Source organism: Gallus gallus, chromosome Z (genome assembly GCF_016699485.2).
Source record: "Gallus gallus isolate bGalGal1 chromosome Z, bGalGal1.mat.broiler.GRCg7b, whole genome shotgun sequence".
Classification (NCBI taxonomy): Eukaryota; Metazoa; Chordata; class Aves; order Galliformes; family Phasianidae; genus Gallus; species Gallus gallus.
Window position 1 is genome coordinate 9,774,283 of NC_052572.1, and position 15,048 is coordinate 9,789,330.

The 15,048-nt window shown below is 58.4% G+C and overlaps 2 protein-coding genes across 2 annotated transcripts; one reads left to right on the plus strand and one right to left on the minus strand.

The window, feature by feature from the left end:
* The first annotated feature begins 67 nt into the window (after nucleotides 1-67).
* APH1AL (gamma-secretase subunit APH-1A-like) lies at nucleotides 68-4,660 on the plus strand. The gene is made up of 7 exons (XM_001233301.7): nucleotides 68-343; nucleotides 1,045-1,215; nucleotides 2,545-2,618; nucleotides 2,728-2,850; nucleotides 3,023-3,150; nucleotides 3,497-3,620; nucleotides 3,810-4,660. The coding sequence occupies exons 1-7, from the start codon at nucleotides 231-233 to the stop codon at nucleotides 3,845-3,847; spliced, it is 771 nt and encodes a 256-aa protein (XP_001233302.1). The 5' UTR covers nucleotides 68-230; the 3' UTR covers nucleotides 3,848-4,660.
* A 387-nt stretch (nucleotides 4,661-5,047) lies between these two features.
* CA9 (carbonic anhydrase 9) lies at nucleotides 5,048-15,016 on the minus strand. Its single transcript, XM_001233319.7, has 12 exons — nucleotides 14,810-15,016; nucleotides 10,539-10,568; nucleotides 9,590-9,760; nucleotides 7,843-7,985; nucleotides 7,448-7,540; nucleotides 7,259-7,325; nucleotides 6,994-7,151; nucleotides 6,771-6,912; nucleotides 5,751-5,774; nucleotides 5,562-5,585; nucleotides 5,376-5,469; nucleotides 5,048-5,239 (listed from the first exon to the last, which is right to left on the minus strand). Exons 1-12 carry the CDS (start codon nucleotides 14,988-14,990, stop codon nucleotides 5,176-5,178), a joined length of 1,191 nt encoding a protein of 396 aa, XP_001233320.3. The 5' UTR covers nucleotides 14,991-15,016; the 3' UTR covers nucleotides 5,048-5,175.
* Between the last annotated feature and the right edge of the window lie 32 nt (nucleotides 15,017-15,048).

A 15,048-nucleotide genomic window follows, 5' to 3' on the forward strand; every position in this document is an offset into this window, starting at 1 on the left:
TGACCACGCCCACCTGGCGCCCCGCCCCCTCCGCGCTGCACGGGCCCCGCCCAGCGCGCCTCTTCCGGCCGGGGCGGTGGCGCGCAGCGGCGTGTGACGTCAGGGCGGCCCCGGAAGGGCGCGGGCCGGGAGCAGCCGCTGCCGCCGCCGCCGCCGCCGCTGGGCCCCGTCCGGCCCCGTCCCGTCCCGCCGCAGCCCCGCCCCCACCCCGTACCACGCGCCCCGCCGCCATGACGCTCGCCGTTTTTTTCGGGTGTACCTTCATCGCCTTCGGGCCCGCGTTCAGCCTCTTCCTCTTCACCATCGCCCGCGACCCCCTCCGCATCATCATCCTCATCGCGGGGTCAGTGTGGGGCTGGGGCCCGTGGGCGACGTCGGGGCACCGGTAGGGTGCTACGGCACCGGTACCGTACGGGAGCGGCGGGGCACCGGGACGGGAGTGGTACCGGGGGTGGGGGGACGTCGGGGCACTGGCGTGGGGCTGGTACCAGTGCAGTGACATCACTGCAGGACCCGTACCTATGGGGGACATGGGCACGGGTGTGGCACCGGTTCTGGTGCTGGGACTCCAGTATGGGATTGGTACCACTGTGGGGGACGTAGGGTGCTGCTACGGCGCTGGTACGGTGCAGGGACATCGTAGCACCACTACGGCTCTGTTACCGGTGTGGGGGTGGTGGAGCACCGGTGTGGTGCCAGGACACCAGAATGGCACTGGTACCAATGCATGTGAGGGACCAGCACAGTACTGGTACTGGTTCTGGTGCCTGAGCACCATTCTGAGTGCTGGTGCCTTGTGAGCATGACAGCACCACCAGTACCACCACTCATACTGGTGCCAATGTCTGCACAACCACTGCTGGTAGCCCTGTAGCTGTGGCACGCAGGGATCTGTTAGCAGCGATGGCACGGGGTCTGTAGGAGCACTGGAGCCAACAGCACTGCAGGAGTGGTGCTAGCCCTCATGCAGCAGGGACTGAGCCCTACCGTGCCTCGGTGCTGGTGCCCGCACAGCTCAGCTGCTGCTGTCTCCCACCTCCCCAGGGCGTTCTTCTGGCTGGTGTCACTGCTGCTCTCCTCCCTCATCTGGTTCATTGCTGTGAAGGCTAGCGACCCGCACGATGAGCCGCTGCAGAAGGGGCTCCTGATCTTCGGGGTGATGTTCTCTGTGTTGCTGCAGGAGGCGTTCCGCTTCCTTTACTACAAGCTCCTCAGGTAAGGGCGGCTCCTGCTTGGCTCCGGGCTGGGGGCACGTAGTGTCGGTGAGCCTGGTGGTGGGAGAAGCCACTCTGTGTCCCTGTGCCACATCACCCTGCTGCTCGGGGTCTCCGTCAGTGGGTTTTATGAGGCAAAAGCTCTTACGGCCAAAACCACTGTGCAGAGATGGGTTAAGGTGGAGGATGTCTGCGTGGTGGTGAAGAGCAGCCCCAGGTCTGCAGGGCTGGAGGCTGAGTGCGTGGTGGTGTCTTCCTGATCTTTGTGTGGGTTGGCTGTGATTTTAAGCTTCTGTAGCATCCTCTCTGCCCGCCCTTCTTGTGACTGGAGTGGGTGGTGCTCCTGCAGCTCAGACAAATGCCTGCGGGATGCCAGAGACAAGAAGATTCCCGCTTTGCTGCATGGAGGAGGCAGAAGGGTGAGGGACCAGCCCTTGTTGCAAGCCTTATGCCTTTCCCAGGAATAGCTTTGCATCAGCAGAAAGAGCCTGGAGGAGATTCTAGGGCTCTGCAGCACCGCAGTCTGCCCAACCTGGAGAAGTATTGTGAGTGCAAGATTGCCTTCCCCCAGCCCAGGCTGTTGCAGGTGGCACACTGCTGCCTGCACAGGGCAAAGTCTGGGCCCAGCCCCGAGGTGTCCGCAGCAGCAGGGAGGAGGAGGAGGAGGAGGGCTCATGCCGCTCCCCGCGGCAGCACTGCGGCAGGCAGGCAGAGGGTAGCAGAGATCCGTGCTTTGCCCTGCAGAGCCACGGCAGTGCCAGCACCGCTGCCCTCCTGGCTGCGCAGTAGGACTCAGGATGCTTAGCTGTCTGAGTTTCTCGCCCAAAATAGAGTTTTTTTTCTAGCTGTCAGCTTTTTTCTCTGCACTTCCTCGCATTTTTTCACCATCTTATAAAAAATACAACTGCTGAGGTCTCAGCTCTCTGATGCTTGCACTGTGTTCACAACCAGGGGTGCTGCTTCCTGCAGCATCCCACTGGCCCGTGTCTGAGCATTGGTGTGTGCTTGTCTTGCTCTCTGGAAAAAGATTCAAGGAGGCCCCGCGGTGCTGTTGCAGTGGTGGCCAGCTTGGCAGCCACACGCTGCCCTCGGTCAACACTCCAGGAGCTGTCAGCAGAGTCCTAAATGGTTCTCAGTGATGTGCAGAGTGCCTGTTGATTCATTAATCAACCTCAGGGTCATTTAGCACAAGGCCAGGTGCCTGCCAGCAGCACAACTGCACCCTTCTTGCACGGTCATGAGAGGCGTGGGTTGGTGCAGAACAGTCCCCAGTCCTGTGTCCCATCCATCCAGAGTGCCATGTGGTGCCCCATCACACTGTCTCCTGCAGGAAGGCCATTGAGGGGCTGGTGGCCCTCAGCGAGGACGGCTGCTCCCCCATCTCCATCCAGCAAATGGCATATGGTGAGTGCAGCACAGGGAAGAAGAGGTTGGGTCTCCTGGGGTCTGGGAGGTGCTTGGGGTGGGAGGAATTGTGACCTTGGGGTGTCACAGCCTCTCTGTGTCATGACAGTGGCTGGTGTGGGCTTTGGGCTCATGAGCGGCGCTTTCTCCATGATCAACCTCCTGGCGGACGCTCTGGGACCTGGCACCGTGGGCATCCATGGGGACTCGCAGCTCTATTTCCTGACCTCAGGTGAGGGTTGTGGATTGTGCCTTGAGCCTTCATCACAGGGGTGGCAGACCCATAGCCATATCGTAGCCACTTGCAGATCTCATCTCAATGTCTCAGTCCCCTGTGACCCTGTCCAGCCCTGACCTTGCACCTCTACCGAATCCCCATTGCCTCCCCACTGTTCTCCCGGCAGCCTTCATGACCATGGTGCTGATCTTCCTGCATACCTTCTGGGGCATTCTCTTTTTCCACGGCTGTGAGAACCGGCGCTGGTGGGAGATCGTGGCCGTCGTCGTCATGCACCTGGCGGTTTCAGGGTCGGTGAGTAGCCAGGAGCAGAGCTCGGTGCTGCCACCAGGGGTGGCTGTGGGGTATGCTGGTCCCTGTCTCTGTGGAGGAGCAGCTACATGCACTAGCAAAGCTGCTGGTTTCTGGGGACCAGAACTCCCTACGAAGAGTTCCCCATGGCCTGTTCCCATCACTAACCAAACCCTGGAGCTGCTTCCCTACTCCTGGTGCTGTGAATAATGGTGCTGCCATGTCCCTAACCTGTCCCAGCCCCTCCCCAGAGCACTGGGGTGAACCAAGAGGGGGACACTGTGACTGTCTGTGACAATTAGGCCATGAGGGATCCTGCTCACCGTTTCCCTTTCTCCTCTCTCTGCAGACATTTTGCAACCCGCTGTACGTAGGCAGCCTGGTGCCCTCCTACGTACTGATGGCCATTGCTGCTGTCTGGGCTTATATGCTGTCGGGGGGCTCTGTCCAGAACCTGCGCCGCTTCCTGCTCTGTAAGTCACCCAAATGGAGTTTTCTTTGGTTACTGTGTCCTGAGGTGGGGCAGGGTGTCTTGGAGGCTGAAGCAAGGTGATGGCCTTTGCTACAAGGAGGAGACTCCAGGGTTTGGGGCAGTCGTTGGGTTGTTGCCTCTCTGAGGAAGTTAATTTGGTGAATACTGACCCCTTGCTTGCTTCCTGCAGGTGCACAGAGTGAAGCCAGCCCCCAGCCAGCATCCTGAGGCCCTGCAGACGTTCCCATCCCCCGCTGCCCCTGCCCTCCCCTGTCAGCGGCAAGGTTGGCCGTCGCCTTTTCTGCAATACATTTTCTCCTGGAATGGGGGACCCTGGCCAGCCCCAGCAGGGACAGACGCTGCCATCCGGCTGCAGCAGCGGCGCTGTGACCGGCTTGCTCCTCTGCCCCTCTGGGGACAGCTCAGTCTGGGGGACTCAGCTCTGTTGGCCCCGAGCTATCACCTGGGAAGAGTTCTTCCTTGGACTGCCAGAGGCCTGAGCCCAAGAAGCCCCCTCACTTCTCCCCCTGGTGCAGAAGATGCCCTGCGGTCCCCTGTGCCTACAGGGGACACCATGTCTCCTCCTCTCCTGGGAAGTGGCTTTGTGAGGTGCTGTTGGGGCCAGGACTGAATGTTGTGGTGCTACTTTCTCCATCTCGACTCACTGCACTGGGAGATGCAGCCCCAGCACTGGACTGTAGCGAGCATCCCAGGGTGGGTGGGTGGGGGTTGGCATGGCAAGGTAAGGGGATGATTAGGAGAAACAGGGGCAGATGGCATCCACCATTGTTGGTGGACATGTAGTCAAGGGCTTGGGGTGAGCGGTGAGCCACAGCTGGTGCTGGCACTGTCTGGGGAGGGGGGCTTGGGGCTGTTCCGGGGATCACCACCCTCTCCCTGAGTCAAAAGGGGATTTTAAGGCAGGTACCTCCCTGTTAACCTGCTACAGGACAGGGACTGCCAATGGGCTCAGGGCTGAGAGGCGGTTTTGTCCACAGTGGGCTTTTGTACCAATAAAACAAGCACCAGAGGTGAGCAGAAGTTGTGCGCTGGCCATGCAAGCATCCTTCCTCCTGCTCCTGTATGGAGCTCTGACTGATGCACTGGGGTGGAGGCTGCTCACAGGCTCCCTCCTGCTCCATGCCCAGCCCGTTGCTCTTGGCTCCAGCTGCAGAGGGGAGCAGGGTGGGGGTTGGCCGGGAGCGGTGGGTCTGCCACCATCACCTCTGCATTTCTCCACGGCACTACAATGTTTTTCCAACACTTTGCACAAATAATAGGAGGAAGAAGTCCCAGAGCGATGTAAGACAGGGCGGGACTGTGCAAGGAGTCCTGCACTGCTTGCTCTGGAGCTCTGCCTCATGTATGGATGGAGGCTGATGCTTCCTCTGCAAGAGGTGGCTGGCAGAGCAGAAAGCTTTTATCATGTTATTATTATTATTTTTTTAATGGTTTTATCCTTTTTGTAACAAAAATATCCCCTCAGACTAGGTGCTGTCCCAGGTGAACAGTCCATGTGGCTGCAGGAGGTCCTCCCCCAGCTTGGTGGGAGCGGCTCAGGCGGTGTTCTCAGCTGTGGCCGCTGTGTAGATGACCTTGGATTTGGTGGGTGAGTCCAGCCTGGAGCAGGAGGGAAGAGGAGGGGTTAGAGCAGGAGGGGGCCCTGCTAACAGCTGCCCTGCAATGGGTGCTGCTTTCCGCTGCAGCTGTGTGCAGGGGAGGACTGCTGCCCACCATTGGTGTTCCCATCGCTTACCGTGCATTCTGGCTGCGGTTCTTGTAGACGTAGAGCAGGAAAGCCAGCATTGTGATGGCAAAGAGCACTCCGAATAGCACAGCAAGCACATCCCCTGTGAACCCAGGAGCGATATAAGGTTGGTTGTGGGGGGAATGGGGCTGGGCTCGTGGCAGCTGACACAAAACTAGCAGCCAACATGCTTACCTGCATGAAATGAGCTGGTGTGTCCTGCTGAGAAACAAGAACTAGTGTGAGAACATGCTGCAGGGACACCAGGGTTGGTCTAGAGTATCCCTCCTGGCTTCCTGCCCCCCAGCTCAGCACAAGACTGCCAGAACCCCCATCCCCATCAGACACTCCCCGTCCCTTTCCCATCCCCAGCATCTCCCCTACCTGCTGTCACTGAGCTGCTGCCACCTGAAAGAGACACATCACAGTCAGGGGGTGCCCAGAGAGGAGAGGAACACCACTATGGGTTCTGCCAGAAGTGACAAGAGGTTGGCCCCAAAGCCAGGCTGCTCACATTGCTCCCTGCATAGGGATGGCCACTCCATGTCCGTGCCCTAAATGCTGGGCCGGGGCTGTGCCAGGCAAATATTTACCCAGCACAGTGGTGCTGCTTGCGCACAGCTGCATTATCGCCTCTGTGCCTCTCTGTGTGGTGCCGGGTGGCACTATCGGTGGCAGTGTCCCATGGTTCAAGGAAGCCACCACCACAACAGCAGCACTCCCACCGCTGCTTGGGGGGGGGGCAAGGGCTTTGTGTGAGCTCAGGGCTTTGACAGAAATAGCAAATAGGAGAGAAAAAACAGTGTTTGCACATCCACCCCCACCTCTACAATGCCAGGGAGCAGCGTCTGCAGAAAGTGGTATAAGGCTTGGAGGTAAATGGTGAACACGATAAAGCAGCCAACAGGTTTACCAAAGATAGAGCATGCCAGCCTAACCCGATATCCTTCGTTGATAAGTGAGATTCTAGACAAAGAAAATGTGGTAGATTTTATCTCCTGGACTTCAGTGAAGCATTCCCGTGGTGCTGCCCGGGCACTGCGGCGATGGGAGCCCACAGCCAGGGGAAGCCCCAGCACTGCCCCAGGCACTGGTGCTGTTACTCAGTATGACACAGGGCCTCGGAAATGCCACCCAAAGGGAGAGGGAACAGGATGTTGTACAGCAAAAAAGTAAAACTCTGAGTGAGCTCAGAGAACTGAGAAAGGGCACGAATTTAGTGATGCAGTGATAGTCACACCTGAGGGCAAACAGGAATTTCGAGTCATAGCTGGAAACCACCAGTGCTAGGAAGTGCTCTGAGGACAAACTGAGGACAGGAGCAGGGCCAACCCATGCACAAACCCAAGGGAAGCAGAGCTCCGAGGCCTCACTCCTCCCCCCCAGGATGCTCAGACTCCTTACCTGCAGGCACCTGCCTATCCCGGGAGGAGCTGGGCTCAAAGCTTGCCAGAACCCATCTCCTGTGCAGGCTCTGGTCCTGCCGAAAGTTGTTCATGAGGAGGTGGTTGTCGTCTGTCTGCAGGCTGCTCACCAGTACGGACATCTGGGAGGAGAGCAGTGTGAGTGGGGTGGGATGTGGGATGCCCCGAGGAGCCAAGCCCCAGCACACACTTGGCCAACAGACCTGTTCCTTGGAGAGCATCACGGTCTGGTTGAAGACAGTCCACTTGACGGACTCAAGGCAGGGCGGGGTGGTCAGGGACCCGTTGTAGTGGAAGTAGAGGTGCAGGTTGTCAGGCAGCAAGCCGGCAATGTTGAACCCGGGCACAAAGACTTCACCATCTGGGAGGAGAAATGGGGCAGCGGTGAACTGCTGCTGTGCAAGCTTCCCCTGTGCACAGGGCCAACAGCTGCTACAGCCTTCCTCTGCAGTGCCAGCAGGGCGTTACCTTCCTCTTGGATGCTGCGCAGGTGCTCGAGTATCTGCTGGTAATATGGGTTCTCCCTTGGCCCAACCTGTAACACAGCAGTGATGGGAGGAATGGCTGCTGGCAAAGGGCCCCGTGTCCTGCAGTCCCCCTCTCCATCCCCCAGATCATGTTGTTCTTCCTTCCCCTCCTTGCTCAAGGGCTGCTCACCTCCAGGAAGACCCCCAGCACTGCCAGCCCATCCGGTTGGGTCACGGCTGCCTCAAAGTTCTCATACTTGGTGTTGTAGTGGACCACGTGGAGCTGAAAGGAAACACAGCTTCGATGTGGGATGGGCACCCCTGGATGGTGCTCACTTCCTTGGACAGAGCATTTTCTGGGGGAGGCATGCAGCTGTGCTGAGCATCCCTACTAGGGGCGCACTGCTGGTCAAGTGGGATAAAGGTGCCATAGCAGTGAGCACCAAGACCTGCCCTGAATATGGGCCGACGACCCACCCTGGAGGACAGCAGCTGTACCAGAAGGGATGAAATCGGGCCAAGCTGGCCGTGTGCAGCTCACGGTCCCGTGCCTCCAGCCCAGCACCAGGACAGAATGCTCCTCACCTCCCCAGCAAAGCGCTTGTGGTCAACGGTGTGCTCGGAGCCAGGATTCGAAGGCGAGCCCCAGTGCAGATGCAGCTGCACGGCGCGGTACTGCTGCGCATAGCCACCCGTGATAGCCAAGGACTCAGGCAGCTTCAGGACCACTGCAGAGGGAGGGAGAGCACGGTCGGTAAAGCAGAGTCTGCAGAATGGCTGAAGGGAAGGAGTCACCTTGGGCTGGGGGAGGTTGGTGACAACAAACAAAAGTGGCTTTGGATCTTAAATGAGGTTGAAGGTAGGGCAGTGGGTAGAGCCATGCTACGAAGCAGGGTTCAGCCTGCGGGACACCCAGTGAATAAATGTATTCACTATGTAGGAATAACACAAAGAGGCCGTGGATAGAGAATAAGGGGATTGGCAGAGCCATGTATGCTTGTGGGAGCACAGAGCTGCATCACTGCTGCAGCAAGCAGAGCAGCCTGCAGGCCTGTCCAGCACTGGGGCTGGTGTCACACGAAATCTGCAGTTAGAGCAGTGTCTGTTTGGACATTGGGCACACGTATTTGGTTTTGCCTTTACTTTTAGGTGTGGTTTGAGGCAAAGCTGAGCCCCAGATACCTGGCGAGCAGAACAGCGGTGTGGATAACCTAAGGGCTGAGCTATGGGGACAAGCACCAACATCACGAGCATCCCTGGACCCTGGGAGAGGCCGTCCCATCCCTGTAGGTGAAGTGTTTCAGTCGCATCACCAGGGTGCAGGTTTGTGATGAGTCATCTGTCCTCTCCTGTGCCACAGGGCACAGAGATACAGAACTCAAATACAGGAAGTGGGACACTGCTCCCTCCCTGCGCGTTTATACGCTCCTATGTTTCTTTTGTATATCTAAATCGGCGCTTTCCTAGCATTCATCTGAGTCATTTTCAACGTATATATTGTGTACGAAGGAGCAACTGTAGAGCTGTTCTAGATGACTTGCAACTTTTAACTTTGTACTGGCTTTACTGAGTGATCACAGAGGTCAGCGCATGAAAAACTACCTCAGCCCTGGCCCCTCTTGAAAATGCTACAAGTGCTTCTGCGAACACCAAGCAGCACCAGATGCCAGGGTGTCTAAAATAGCAACCACTGACCTCAGCCCGTTGAGCTATGCAGGCACGCTAGGACAGAAGGCTATAAAATAGAGTGCTGGGCATGCCCTGCGCAGCGAGTCCGACTTGTTGGGTTTGCTGCACGCACGGATCAGCTCCCAGGGATAAGGGCATGGGGCTGTCCTGCTGCACCCTCAGAGAGTTCTTCAGCTGCCATCGCTACCAGCAGGTCCCAGCCTGGGCAGCACGTACAGGGCTGGAGGTGCTCCTGGAAGGAGCTGATGGCAGCCAGGATCCACTGCTGCAGGGAGGAGGCAATGAGGTTTCTGGAAAGTCGGGACAGAATCTGTTCACATTATTTTACAATCAGTCTCATCATGCCAGATAGAGAGAAAAAAAAGCCCTTCTAAAACTGCAGAAGGCTTTAAAAAGTGTCTTAAGATCCTCAGATAGCACCTCAAAGCATAGACTTCAAGAAGCGTGTCCTACAAGAGAGGTGGGTACCTTGGAGGATAATTCACACAAGGCCATGGTTTCACTTTTGAAAAAGAGTGAAAGGTAGGAAAGGAACCAAGGGCTGCCAACCTGCATTAGGGACGTACTTCTAAAGGAAACGCGAATTACAATAAATTCTTGGAGCCAAAACCCAACGGCAGTGAATAGCAAGCTCCCCACCCACCTGTGTGCCCATTGTTCTTCAGTGCGAGCATCTGGCTGGCAGGCAGGCTGTAGCCGGAGAGCTGGATGGGCCGCAGCTGGGGGCTGAAGATGGTCGTCTCCGTGTTGATGTTGATGGGTGACTGCATGGTGCCTGAGCACGCTGGGAAGTGCTTGGCCCACTGCCCTGGGTCTGGCATGGGGAAGGGGCAGCGGTGAGAGCGGGCAGGGACAGGACCCTGGGGGTTTGGTGGGTGCAGGGGAAGGAATGGGCCGTGCACCATGCACAAAGGGTTGGTTTCTACCAAGTCAGCTCGTGAGCAGCACTGTGGGCATGGTAGTGGTGGGTTAGTGGTTGGACTTGATGATCTTTGAGGTCTTTCCCAACCCTTAATGATTCTGTGATTCTCTGCTGCCACATGACCGCTTGTGGCTGCATCACAAAAGGGCTCTGAGCGTGGCGAGCTGCCAGGAAAGCCTATTTTAGGGGTGTTTGGGAAGAGTGCGAGAATATCATTTACAAGTGGACTTGGCAGGCAGGGGAGCTCTGCAGCTCATCACGCTCACTGCTGGCGGGCACAGCCCCCTGTGAGCACTGTGCTACCATCTGCAGCCTCTGCAAGCCGGGGCTGTCCCCTTGCTCACCCTGCTCCAGGAGACAGGGCAAGGACACAAGCTGATCCCTGGGCAAAGTCCCAGCACAGCCTGTCAGTGAGCATGGCATGGGACGTGCCTGCGCCCGCCCCAGGTGGCACAGCCCCAGGGACCCCCACACTGAGGCACAGGGGATCCCACGGCTGCCTCACAAGTGGGGGTGCCCAGGCTCGGTCACTGCTGAACCAGCAGGGTGAGGGGAGGGAAGGGTGAGACACTGAGTGTGCACAGCTGCCTGGTAATCATTAACCAGGACTGGCTGGAGCCCAGGGTCTGATGGGTGGTGGGGAAAGCAGGAGCGACTGCAGTGTATTTACCTTCATAGCTCCAGTGGCTGTCACTGGGACCTTGAGAAGGAGAAGGGAAAAAAAAAAAAAAAAAAAGAACATGAATGGAAGGGAAAGGTTGGCTGCAAACACACCTCTGCCATGCAGCACACCTGGTCCTGCGACAGCCATGCACCCTTTGCCTCAGTGCTCTCCCAGTCTTTGCCTCCTCATCCTCTTCCTCCTCCTCCTCCTTCACCAGAACCAGAGATGCTCCCAAAGGGCACTGCCTCCTCCATGCAGAGAGAAAACTCCAGGGCTTTTTAAAAATTATTTTCCATTATATTGAAAATTTTTATTTTTTTTTAATATTTTCCATTATAATGGAAAATAAGCCACAGATATCACTCCCATCACGGAGTGGCAACAGCCATGCTCTTCCAGCTGCTCCCACTGTGCTCCCATCAGCTCCTGTAAGCACCATCCAGCTCCATACACCTATCCCTCATTAGGGTGAGTGCCTGCCAGGGTGGCTGGGAGGCAGGAGGGCCACCATGTTGGTCCCCAAAGCCTCCACTGACAACAGCCATTGACAGCCACTCGCTATTAATAGGAGCAGATTCCATCTCATGGTGAGAAAGGAAAAGGCATACTTTCCCAGGCCCAGGCAGTCGGTGCACAGCCCCAAACCCAGCAGGATCCTGCCCTCCTCCTAGCCCCAGGCAGTGGGTGGCCACAGCTGAAGGATGTTTGGGGACAGGGATCAGAATGGCCCTCAAGGCCCCTCCAGCACCATGGGTAGCATCTCAGAGAAGTCCAGAGAAGCTGCAGGTGCCACATCCCCAGGGGCACTCCAGGCTGGGCTGGATGGGGCCCTGGGCAGCCTGAGCTTGTGGAGAGCAACAGGTCCATGGCAGGGGGTTGGGGCTGGGTAGGCTTTAAGGTTCCTTCCAACCCAAGCTGTTGTATAATCTCTGCTGTGCCTCAGAGGCTCAGGCATGATGCGAGGGAGCCACTCACTGAGGTGTGGGACATTCTCAAAAGTGTATGTAAAGGGAACAGCAAGGCATCAGTGAGAAGGATGAAGAGGAGGACTCGCATCAGGGCTGAGACTCCTGCGAGATATTCCAGCAGCTTTCTCAGGCATGGTTCCTCAGTTGCAGCACAGGTCTTGTGGTCTGGCACAGGCAACACACGGCACCCCAGGGCTGGCAAACAGTGCCTGGGCACACTGCACATGTCTCAGCTGCCACAGTCTGCCCCAGCACCCTGCTATCTGCTTCCCTCTGGGGCTCAGCCTATGAAGAAAGCATAGACCTCCCACGCACACATCCCCAAGCACTGAGTCCACATCTCCCACCCGTGGAGCTGGGTCCCTTGGTGCATGCCCTGGTGCTACGGCGCGGCATCCCCTGACATTGTGGTCCCGCTCTCAGCCCTGCAATACTCCGGTCGCTTCCACACGGGGGCATTCACAATCCCACAGTCCTTCGGCACGCACGTTAACCCCCTGCCCTGCCCAGCCCAAATGCAATCCCAGCCTCCATCCCAGCTTCCCACTGCAGCACGTCTTCTCCCTCTGATTGCTGCTGAACTGCTGCCACAACAGAAGCGATGATGCCGCAGCTGCAGCTCCCTGCATGTCCTGCCCTGCCTCTGGGCGCGCTCAGCCCTGGCAGGGGTTGCAATGTACTCCCAAAAATGTGCATGTAAGGAAAAAAGTGCTGCAATAGGGCTTCAATGAACATGCTGGGAGGTATAAGCAAGGAGAGTCTCAGCAGGAAAATACTGTGGGGCACAGAGGAGCAGCAGCAGGAGCCAGCTGCCACTGCGGACAGCACAAAGGCGCTGTGCTTGGCCACGTGGAGTCCCTCTGGTCCCAACTTGCTCCAAGCCCACCCCTCCCCTGAGCAGGGGGTGTTTCACACCCAAGAGCAGCCACACTTCCCCCTTTCAATGCTTTCTCCCCCCTGTATTCGCTCCCTCTCCTTCTCTCCATCTTGGGATCCCAGTGCTGCCGCCAGCTCGCTTTCTTCCTGACGTCCAACACCATCCAACAACACCTCCCTGCTGAGTCGGGGCGGGCGCTGCCATTAGCAGTGTGCTGTTCTGCATGTCCTGCGGCCTGTGAGCAGCACGGCTGCTGCTAGCAGTGGGGAAAAGCAGCAAGCTGCAGGCTGCTCCCAGAAACATCCCCACAGCTGCAGAGACTACACGCCCAAAGCTGTTTGTACAGAGCAAGAGCCAATACCAGAGAAAGCAGAGGGTCTGCACTCTCCATCCTCAGATGGAGGTCAGTCCACAGAACAGAGCAACGTGGGGTGTTCCAGAAGGGATCAGGACACACAGATACACCATGTCTCAAAGCAGTGAGCAGCACAGCAGCCAGTCCCAGCCTACCACACATCCAGGCACCTTGTGCCCTGCGAGTAATAACCCGACCAAGGTACAGAATGTGCCACTGTGTTCACGCTGCCTGCAGCCAGCTCCCCAGGCACACAGCTGGTACAGGGTCCAGAGAATGGCCAGCATTCTCTGCCAAACCGTACAAAGAGCCTCTGCACCCCATGGACAGGAAGACAGCAGCCTCCAGCTCGATCCCACAAGCACAGCCCCTCTTGACTACCCAAATCCACAGCCATGCCCCAGCCATCGCTGTGCACACTGCCCACAGGGCACTGATCCTGGCTGCACTAAAGCCCTTTTGTGTTTATTAACTTCGGCCAACAGCGAGCCATGGGGATCAGCCTTTAATCCACACCGGAGCTCAGGTCGCCGCAGGGATTGTTCTTTGTGCTGCTGGGAAACAGAGGGGCCCCACGAGGCAGGCAGCATCCCATGGAGCAGCAAGAGTTTGTAGGGGGAGGCACAGGGCAGGAATGGCCCCTGGTGTGTTCCTGCTGCCTGTGAACTCAAATAGCCCTGAAGAGTGCCAGGGAAAGGAAAAATATTTACAGGGCATTAGGGAGCAAGGGATGGGATAAAAGTGGGGAAATCCCGGGGAAAGACTGAGGCTTGAAGCAGAGGAATGAGTTGAATGAGGGGTTTACAACAGAGGAAGGAGCTCAGATGGAGGAAGAGAGCATTGGGGAACAACGAGCAGAAGGGGACACAAAGCAGGACGGGTTTGAATAGGAGGGAGAGAACAGATAGGCTGCACTACTACAAAGATACCGGAGGTTCCTCAGGCTCCCACGCTGGGAAATCTCATGGATAGCCTCATGGAAGGCTGCAGCATGCACTGGGCGCTGCCAGCCTGGCCCGTGCAGGAGCCGAGAGGGGGGGAAAGAGACAGGAATGTGTATGGGGCCTGGCCCCAACCCAAGGGCTCTAGCCAGACCCTTACTGGGGGCTGGTTACTGCTCCTCGTCCACATCCTCTCCCCATCCACATCCCACAGACGGTGTCAGCTGGCTCCCTCCCACCCTGCGGCGGAGTTTCTCCATCTCTGTGGCAAGGAGCAGTGCATCCCCAAAACCCCACGCACAGCCCAGCAAAGACTTAGTAAGAAATGTGAATCACTGCAGTAACAGCAGCAGTTTGCAGCAGCCTGTATTTGACACAGGGAAAAGTGAAGGCACACTGTGAGCCTGGAAAGGCAAACCCATGGGCAAAGCAAAGATGGGACGGGGACATCCCTGCACTGTGCTCAGCCGCAGGCGAGCAACACACCGCGCCATCCCCAAGCCCCTGCTGAATGCCGGGGTGAGAAAAGGGCCCGAGACCACAGGGACTGAGCATTATCTCTCCCAGAATGACCCCAAAGCTTAAAAGCCCCCTGCGTGGGGTGGGGGGAGGGACGCAACAGCACCCAGCGCCGCGCTTCCCACGCTCCCTCCATCCCACCGCCCGCCGTGGGGCAGCCCCACACCTGCTCCGCTGCACGGACCCCGCGGGCGGCCGAGAGCCCCGAGCCCCGGTGCGGTGCGGTGCGGTGCGGTGCGAGGCGTCCGACGGGAGCGGGGCGCGGGGCTGCGCGCGGGGCGGGGACACGGACCCCGCGGGGGTGAGGAGTTGGCGGGAGCGGGACAAAGGCAGCGGCGTGCGGGGCGGCGCGGGGGGACGCGGAGCTCCGTAACGGGGGGCACTGCAGCCCCAAGTCCCGGCGAGACGGCACCCCCAAAATCGTGCATCGGACCGTGCATCGGGATAACCCGAAGCCGGCACTGGGCTGCCCCGTGCATGGCACTGTCCCGTGCATCCGAGACCCCAAAGCCCCCATCGGGGGAGGGGGGGGGGGAGGAGGGAGTCCGTCTGTCGGGGTGCCCCACGCACAGCGCACCCCACAGCCAGCGCTGTGCAGCCCGGTCGCTCCCGCTCACCTTTCTCCGCGGAGTGCGGAGCGTTCTCGTCGTTGTGGTCGTGCTCCTGCCCGCCGGCGGCTCGGCCCAGCCCGGCCAGCAGCAGGACGCAGACCCGCAGCGCGGTGCGGTTCATCTCTAGCAAGTGCGGCGTGCGGGACGGCCCGCGGCTGCCTGCTGGTCGGGACTGCCGCACATACATGGGAACAGGAGGGGGGAGGAGGCAGCCCTGACTCAACGCCGCCGTTACCTTTTATAGA

What these genes read in the sequence shown, in the direction of transcription:
- APH1AL (XM_001233301.7), top strand. Translation starts at nt 231, where the DNA reads ATGACGCTCGCCGTTTTTTTCGGGTGTACCTTCATCGCCTTCGGGCCC. An exon ending in ATCATCATCCTCATCGCGGG is followed by an intron (nt 344 to 1,044) that starts GTCAGTGTGGGG and finishes CCACCTCCCCAG; the next exon opens with GGCGTTCTTCTGGCTGGTGT. An exon ending in CTTTACTACAAGCTCCTCAG is followed by an intron (nt 1,216 to 2,544) that starts GTAAGGGCGGCT and finishes TGTCTCCTGCAG; the next exon opens with GAAGGCCATTGAGGGGCTGG.
- CA9 (XM_001233319.7), bottom strand. Translation starts at nt 14,990, where the DNA reads ATGTATGTGCGGCAGTCCCGACCAGCAGGCAGCCGCGGGCCGTCCCGC. An exon ending in TGATGCTCTCCAAGGAACAG is followed by an intron (nt 6,913 to 6,993) that starts GTCTGTTGGCCA and finishes CTCTCCTCCCAG; the next exon opens with ATGTCCGTACTGGTGAGCAG. An exon ending in CAGCAGCTCAGTGACAGCAG is followed by an intron (nt 5,586 to 5,750) that starts GTAGGGGAGATG and finishes GTTTCTCAGCAG; the next exon opens with GACACACCAGCTCATTTCAT.